Here is a 9467-nt window from a genome sequence, read left to right on the forward strand (position 1 = left end):
ACCTACATCAATTCATTTTGCTCATAACATTGTATAATTTATTGCATCGGAGGAACCTTTCAGCATCAGGATTCGATGAGAAACCTGCATTAAGTGCTTTGCAGTCAGACAAATGTATTTTATTTGACAAGAAATCTCCTGGATAACATTTTCATTAAACGATGCATAGGGAGAAATTCATGGGTGTTCTTACCCCACGTAAGATCCGCTCTTGACCCTTCGATGAATGAAATGCGAATCAGTGATGTCAGTGTTTAAAGGAGGATGTCTATATAAAAACATGAGATGAGATACAAAGTAGACTCTTCTCCTAACTGCGGAAAATGTGGACGCACAATTAATATTTCCGGTGGCGCATTTTATATATTATATAGGTTCTCGCGCAGATACCAGTTTTGGAAGAGAATTGGTGCAAAGGTTCTGTGTGACCATTTATAGTTTTTTTGGGCACCACCGTGAATGCTTAAATGTCTAGCTGTTTGGGTGGATTGGGGGTGCTCTGACACCATTGGATAAAATGGGATTGCCTCCAATATATGCAAAATCTTCTTCTCTCCTCTGTTTAAATATCTCGTTTCACAACACAAAACCTTTTCTTTTTTTTTGCATGTGATTGCATTATGAGAAGTGTCAATGCATCAAGCTCTTGTTCACCAAGGATCTCTCTGCTGTATCCAGTTTCCCTGATCAGTAAAAGCAATATTATGAATCCCTATATTTTACATCCCCGCTGCGGTCTCATAGACATGTTGAAAAAAACGACACCTATTAAAAGTGTACACAAAAGTCTGTAGTTTGTTCTCGCTGTTTACAGAATGTTCATGGTGTGTTCTCAAAGCCTCCCTGCAGCTCAATGTATTATGTACTTTAAGAGAACTACATTGTATTGTAGTAAACGTTAACAATCACGGATGGTACAGGCAATGTTGAACTTACCTGAAAGCCATAATGCCTGTCAGAAATCACGGCTAAGTGTCAGCACAGTGGCTCAGTGGTTAGCACTTCTGCCTCACAGCACTGGGGTCATGAGTTCAATTCCCGACTATGGCCTTATCTGTGAGGAGTTTGTATGTTCTCCCTGTGTTTGCCTGGGTTTCCTCCGGGTACTCCGGTTTCTTCCCACACTCTAAAAACATACTGGTAGGTTAATTGGCTGCTAACAAATTGACTCTAGTCTGTGTGTGTGTGTGTGTGTGTGTGTATATTAGGGAATTTAGACTGTAAGCTTCAATAGGGCAGGGACTGATGTGAGTTCTCTGTACAGTGCTGCGGAATTAGTGGTGCTATATAAATAAATGGTGATGATGATCATGGGTAGAAGCCTATTCCTTTACATTACATTTTGCATCCCCAGCATCAGAAAGCTTTATCTAGACTTTGCTGACGTGCGTTAAATGTCTGTATTTACGAGTCTTCACTAAAGTGTTAAAAATGGCCGCACTTGTCGGAAATATATGTATACCATCAAGCGGCACTTGTGTTGCAAAGCCGCATTTTCTCAGACAGAACAAGATGCAAAATACACGCCTGGTCCTGTCTATACAACATACTGTATATGCTATTTGCATATTCTTGCATAGTTATATAATTACCAAAGATGAACAATGACCATCAAATATAATCTATTCAAACATGGACTAGCTGTGTTGATGCAGAGCAAGTGTAAATGGACAGTAAACTATAACAACCAATCAGAGGTTTCTATACGTTTTCTAAGTTGTAATGGACTGAGCAAAACGATTCTGATTGGTCGATATGGGCTATTGCACATTTATGCTTCGTTATTAAACTCCCAGCACCACACTAAGATAACTGAAATTCCCAAGTGCAGATTATGTTTTAGCTGCAACATTTCAACCAGCTAAGCACAGACCCATCAGAAAATAGCACAGCTGTAAGTACGTCTATTACATGCATCCATTAAAAGATGTAAATTACTGAGTAAAGACAACACATACTTTGATTTACAGTCTGCTGTCTGTCAAGGATTCCAGACACTTGAATATTTCTAGAAAAAAAGATCAGGGCACAATACTGATTTATTGACTATACAAAAATATACAATGATGCCTTTCAGATACAAGTCATAGAGTAAACAAGTATAGACTTTTATATAGTGATTATTGGCAATAAACATACAAGAATAATATATGAGTAAGTAAAAAAAAAATATTTAAATAAGAATTGCCAACCTGTTTTCTTTATTCTTCACTTGACAACAACTAACGTCAGCGTAATTAAGGATTTCTGACCTGAGGATAAATGTTTCAAGCTGCGGGTTTGAAAAGAGGAGATGTTGCCGATAGCAACCAATCAGATTCTAGTTATCATTTATTTAGTACATTCTACATAATGGAATCTGATTGGTTGCTCCTCTTTTCAAACAAGCTAGGAACTCGCAGCTTGATACATTTACCCCCTGGAGTATTTTCACATTAAAATAACCATGCCATAAGGTTGTAGGTTTTACCTCTATGTAGGGCGGAGCTTCTGTCATGGCAAGCTCCACCCACTATTTAATAAGACCTGTCCTCATTCCCCAAAAGAAAAATTAAACCAAGATTGGAAACTTTAGTTTTGGGTGGAGTTCAGTAATATAATACAGAATTTTATTTACATGGGGGCCTTCGTTCTTCACAACCTGGGTCCCCCAAGGGCTTCAATTTTCCAGTAATGGTCTCCTCTCCTACTCCCCTGGCTCATGCGAATGAGAAATTCGAAGGGGAGGGGCATTGACAACTCTACTTTGTATATGAAAGAAGACTGCCCTAGTAAGAGAGAGAAGACCTTCACTGGACCTTTGAAGCTTTCTATGGACCCGCCAGGATTGGGAGGAACGTCCGGACCACAGGTAGAATTCCGTATTATAGCATTACTTACTGAACTCCAACCAAAACTAAATTTCCAGTTGTCGGTGGGGTTACTCTTTCATGGCAAGCATTTCGGATCAGAAGTTCTCAGCTCTGCCCATGAGCTCTCAGTTCGACTACGGAATCCGCTGGAAACTCTGAGGACAGTGGGAGTTGTAGTTGTAAGACAGTATAAGAACACTGGAGGGACAATCTTTATTTTTCGAAGGATGATGTATAATGATATATTTAACTATTCCATTTTACACCCTCCCCAACATCCGGGCGATCCACCAGTTGCAGGGCATGATTATCCGACAGATCACCCGCCCTGAGCCGTAGCAGTACGGGTACGGATAGTACCCCAGCATGGGTTCACAGACTCGCTGGCAGTATCTCTGTCCGCGGCGGCAGTGATTGCAGCAGTAACCTCTATGATCGTACATGGAATTCATTTCAAGTCCAGCGTCTCTCTAGAGAACAGGGGAGAGCAAATTAGTTTGTATAATTAATTATAAAATGTATCATTCGGCAGTTTATGTACATTAGATCTCTCCAGCCAAGAATACGTGTGATACAATAAACTCAGCAGATGTAATCTAATTCATTTACATTAATGTCTAATCTCGGACAACCCTGTATTAATCCGGAGCTGTACGTCTAGCAAACAGGGGGTTCTAGAGTAAGAATTAGTTTTCTTGATTGGTCACCTGATCACAATTATCATCAACGTAATTCAGGATTTCTGACCTGGAAAATTGTCACATTAAAATAACCATCGCAAATAATGATGGGACTCATCTCTATGTGGGGCGGAGCTTCTGTCATGGCAAGCTCCGCCCCCTCCCGTTACCTGCTATGAGAGCCGGCTCGCTGGTATTTGTGCAGATTTTTACCGTATTTCGATCTTGTGTTTTCTGACATAGAAAATACAGAAAGTAAGTGACCTGTTGTCACTGCAGTCTGATGTGCAGCACTGGGTAAGTAACTATAACACTAAGTTTAATCATTTTAATTTTAATTAGGTGTGAGAAGAGATTACTTTTGTAGAGTAATATTAATTTAGTCACATGGTCAGATTTATTTATAGGAGTGTTCACATGAATGTGCAACTCATTCTTTTTTATATAACATTTTATTACATTTATGTACATTTTACTGTTCTAATTTTAGTTTTCATATATGAATATTATTATTTATTATTATTATTAATTTTTATTTATAAGGCGCCACTCAGTGTCCGTAGCGCTGTACAGGGACAAACAAGTACAATACTAGGTGGAACAGCATGGTACAGTAAACAATAAGCACAGTAACTCAGTAAGCTCAAAGCACAGCTAGAGAGAGGGGGGAGGGAAGACCAGCAGGCGCCGGAGCCCAAGAGGAAGGGCGCGGCACTACTGCCTATTTCCTGATTTTGCAATGCCTATCAGAAAGTAGGAGCGGCTTTATAAGACTGTGGGTGTGGTTAAACAGATCTGGGAGGGGTTTGGGAAGAACTGGGGTGAGATAATGGGCTGGACTATGGGTGGAGTTTATCATATATGTAGTATGGTAATGTTTTTGAGCGTGGCTAACCTAATTGAAGTGGACCTGTCATCTACACATTATCCATTAACGCCTGATCGTCGCTTTGAAAACAATAGTTCCTATGTGTCGCGTTTTACTGGCGAACCGGTAATGGTGGCCACACACTGCTAATATTGTCCGCACAAAGAGAGACGCTCAGGAACCGCTAAGAACTCGAGCGCGAGAATGCTGGGTTTATTTTAGTGGAAAACTTCTATTTTATTTACTTAGTCTGTATTTGTTTTATGATAATGAATCCCAAATTATTTACATTGGAATAGTTATGATTTAATTCATGACCGTGACGAGGAACAATTATCCTGTCTGGTGGTGTCTCAGTGTTTGTTTTTTTTGCCTTTTAATTAAAGAAATGACTTTGTATTTTTGTATGTACATTTTGTGAAAACTTGCAGACAAATTTAAAACAGCAACTTTACCATATGAAATATCCTGAAATTAATTCCCAGTAAACTAGTCTCTGGTAATGACGATCCGCATATTTACTGTACGGATAATAGCGCAACGCGGGTCAGTGTCGTTCTGGGAATTCTACTAATGCAGCCAAGTCCGGAGGTCATTAACCTTCCCCTGCCATAGTAAATACCATCTGTGCATGTAGGAAGCTCTAACAATTCATCATAAGCAACATAATATATGTAATATATCCCAGCACTTTAATGAATTGTTTGGGAATAATCACTTTCAACCGAGCTCCATTTTCTATGAATTTGTTTTTCTCGTAAGAAATCTCCAGGAATCTCCGATCACTTAACAAGCGAGAGACAATTATTTAAATAAAAATGATTTATATTTTAACATGATAATGTGGCATGTTATGCCTTCAGGTACGGTTAGAGCCGTCTCAGTAAAACCACTCATTTGCATCCGTAATTGGCAAGCCATTAATGGCTCATTAGGTAACACGGGGAGGGAGCGCCAAAAAAACAGAAGATGCAACAGCAGGGACAGATTTGGTGCGTACGGATCATATGGGAACACATCAGGCTTTGTGTGGAGGCTTGTAGACAAACTTTGCAGAAAACCAACATAAAACTGTTATCCTTACACAAATCAGACGTTGCGCAACAAGCAGACGACGTGTTTTGTCTTCAGAGCTTAATGAGACTTACAGAACGTTACTAGAAAGCAAAACATTTCCAGATTCTATCTAGTCTACTTTTTTGCATACATGATTACTCTGCAGGCGGGGCTTAATGACGTGGTTAAGCCCCGCCTGCTGCACAAATGGCACTAATGGTGGCGGGGGTGAGGCTATGGTGACGCGATCACGTAACCCCGACTCCTCCCACACTAGACACCCAACCTCTCCTCTGGGATCTCCGAAAGGATACAAATGACCAGTATGCCTTTGTTGACCTCACATTCACACAATCAGGCCCCATCCACATTGGCATGAGGACCCCTAACCTCGCCCGGGAGCGTGGCTTACTCTCCCAAAAATTAATGAGTCTCCTGGACGTCCCGGGAGAGCAGATAAACATGATTCTATCATTACCTGTATTTTAATGGTGAGCTTATTCTAAACAAGGGGCACCTGTTGCCTTCACAGAGTGGAGGTGGCCATTTTGTGTGGCTGAACCAATATTTTCACGTGCAGGCAGCCTATCAATTCACTAGGGGCCTCTGATGTATGGGACACTTCCATTATGTGCCATGTTTAGGACAATGCACCCTGTCAGTTCACTATAAATCAGTGATAGCCCTAAGGTATGAAGCATATTTATTATGTGTAGGAAGCCATTTTGTGGACTGGATCAACACTTATGACATTGCACCCCAGGGCCGCCATTAGAAACTGTGGGGCCCAATACCAATAAATCTGGCAGGGCCCCCTCTCTATACACCGGCCCCCTCCCTCTTCACCATACATACGCCCCCTATCCCTCATCACAGTACATTCCCCCCCACTCCCTCATCACAGTAAAGGTTCCCCTCTCCCTAAAGAATATGTCGCCCCCAATCACAGTTAATGCCCCCTCCCCCCAATCACAGTTAGTGCCCCTTCCCCCAATCACAGTTAATGCCCCCCTCCCCCCAATCACAGTTAATGCCCCCCTCCCCCAATCACAGTTAATGTCCCCTCCCCCCTCCAATCACAGTTAATGTCCCCCTCCCCCCCAATCACAGTTAATGTCCCCAGTCCCACAGTTACTGTAACCCTCTCCCTCCCCCCCCAGGCACAGTTAATGTCCCCTCTTCTATCTGCCACTGTCCTATAAAATGAATACCTAATAAACTTACCTTCTCCTCCGCAATGCTGCAGCTCCCGGTCACTGATACACTGGGAGCGCGGCGCGCAGTGATGACGTCACCGCGCCGCGCTCCCAGCCTATCAGTGCATGGGAGGTGGAGCTGCAGCATCATGGAAAGAAGGGTCAGCACGGTCAGTCAGACTAAGGGGCCCGGAGAGTCCAGGGAGCCCGGACAGACGGAGAGGTCTGTCCGGGCCCTATAGTCCATCTGGGCCCCTCACAATAGTACTGGCCGTACCCCCCTGATGGCGGCCCTGTTGCACCCTATCAAGTCATCACAAGCTGGCGACATCACTGATTAATGACGGAGCTATAGTGACTCCGCCCAGAAAAACCACTGAGGGTGAACAGCTGAAAAGTAGCATTTGTCGGGTCATGATGTTGTAATTTGCATCCTCAAGTGGGTGTCTGATGACACAAATCACATTATCACGCCTACTATCATTCAGGTGGCTGGGTTTGATGATGTGTTTTGCGTCAAAATGTTACATCCCGCCCACTGCGCAGAGCGGTGAGGGAGGCATACAGGGAGAATTGCCTACTTATTTTGCATTGAGCACTGACTAACCCTCTTTTGTCCTGAGTGCCATCTTTAGTGTGTGAAAACCCAGTCAAGCACAGCAAATCTGGGATATTACATATCTGATAATACCAATTATTGTATTTATTATACTGCCAGATGTTAAGACCACTATAACTGTAGCAATATTTGGCTAAGAAGAAAAGGCTCAGAGTAAGATGGTTAGAGGTTGGCCACTAGCTACGGTACTGAGTAACAAGGTCCATTATTCCTCACTAACACTTATGAGACATTTGTGTTTAATACTTGTAACAATCTTGTGTCCTGTGCTCTTACCTTACTTTGAAGGATAAAAGACCCAATAAATAGTGTTGGGGAGGTCTAAACTCAACAAATGAATGTGCATTTGACTTACAGCCTCTGTGTTCCATAGCGGCAGCAATCAAGATTATTTGCTTATTCCTCACTAGAAATATACAGAACATAATCCATTAACTCCTGATAGATACAGTTTATAATGTTTGCCGCCAGTATCCCAATAAAACCATGTCAAGTCTTCACCTATAACAGCCCCTATTTCCCAAGGATCCTGTTCCTTTCCATTCTTCCCACCCTTCAATGGTAACACCATTGGGCAGCATGGTGGCTCAGTGGTTAGCACTTCTGCCTCACAGCACTGGGGTCATGAGTTTAATTCCCGAACTTGTATTGTAACTATCTGCATGATCCTATCTGCAGCATAATTATAGATCCGCTGAAGACTCATAGAAGCGTTTTAGAGAACCAGAATTATGAAGCTTATTACAGTTTAAAATTAAAACCATTCCACAAAATATTCGCCTCATCCCGCAGTTCACGGTAGATTCTGGTGTGACGCTTTTTACAGTTCAATTCCAAACATTCTACATATGTTTCTGATATCAAGATAGGGGAACCCCCCTCTAAAGATCCTGTGTTTGCCCCTTGGGATATCAGATATCACTCACTTATACCAGATGTTATGCTGCAGATATTACCACGAGGGTTCAGTAGAGGAAGTATGTTCAACCATTATTATTCTGCAGGAGAACACAATATTAACTTGTAATTTTACATACAGGGAAAGCAACAGTACCCCTGTAATCAGGATCAGTGAGCGACAGCAAGCCTCTGCTGTGTGATCGATATGGGATTGTACTGGACATGAGGATCTATATTCTGGCCATAGGACTATACCTGCTATCTATAGGACTGTATGGGCTGACATTAGACCTTAATACTGGTCATGGAACTTTATAAAATAAAGATTAACCGGCCTGTTTATAGTAAGCTGAAAAGCCCTATCTACAGCGAATATGGAGAAAGTACGATGCCCTATACTTCAAGGGGTCTAGCCAGCAATAGGATGGGGATAGCAGCAGAAAAACCATGCAAAAAATGCTTTATTATTATTATTATTATATTTTTTTCTATTGCGAATTATTTTAGATTGTTTTTATATATTTTTTTATTTATTTTTTTTCAATCTATTTTTTTTTAACAATTTATTTTGTAATATTATTATTTTTAATCAGTGGAACTGAAAATCGAGTATTCATGAGCCAGATAGCTTGGTCACGCATGCACACAACAACCCCTTTGAACCGGTGAAGCGCTATTATAACCCTTACTGCTCCGGGGGAGAATCACTGAGGAGGTCGAGTGTTGCTCACCTACCTTTGTGAAATTTTACTGCTAAATAATGGCGATATAAGATCAGCTCTATCGCCACATATTGATAAATAGACCCGTGATATACATATACTTTACATTTGGCTGTATATGCTTAATATGGAGCTTTATTTTATTGGGTATTATAATATGCTAAACATGGACTTATAGAATAGAGTCAACATTGTTGATGCCCTATGCACAGGATTTGGAAAGTCAGACGAGCAGATTTAGGAAACAGGAGACAAGTGTGCAACTGTTGGAGGCTCTAGGACCCTGCGTATCGGGCCAGCGACATATCAGAGATAAGAGACAGGGTTACACACTGAATGCCAGTACTAGAGATTGTATTCACCTTTAATTATTATTATTGTCTACTATTTATTAAGCTCCCAACATATGTGTGTGTGTGTGTGTGTGTGTGTTTGGGGGAGTTAATCATTAATCACATATAATTATATTGAGCGCTATGGTCAAGGAAAATATATTTATAGAAATGCAAGCACAGCGAATAAATGTTTTAGCAAATCAATTATCGAAAAACGGAAATGATTCTCTTAGCATTGA

The 9467-nt window shown here is 41.3% G+C and overlaps 1 protein-coding gene across 1 annotated transcript in view; it reads right to left on the reverse strand.

Moving 5' to 3' along the window:
• Positions 1-2021: 2021 nt before the first annotated feature.
• The window catches only part of TNMD (tenomodulin), a 51417-nt gene continuing 43971 nt past the window's right edge, over positions 2022-9467 (reverse strand). The window contains exon 7 of the mRNA XM_075186248.1: positions 2022-3322. Coding sequence (XP_075042349.1) covers positions 3113-3322 — 210 coding nt within the window. The 3' untranslated portion in view covers positions 2022-3112. The remainder of the gene's footprint in view (positions 3323-9467) is intronic.

This window comes from Mixophyes fleayi, chromosome 9 (genome assembly GCF_038048845.1).
Source record: "Mixophyes fleayi isolate aMixFle1 chromosome 9, aMixFle1.hap1, whole genome shotgun sequence".
NCBI classification, from domain to species: Eukaryota; Metazoa; Chordata; class Amphibia; order Anura; family Limnodynastidae; genus Mixophyes; species Mixophyes fleayi.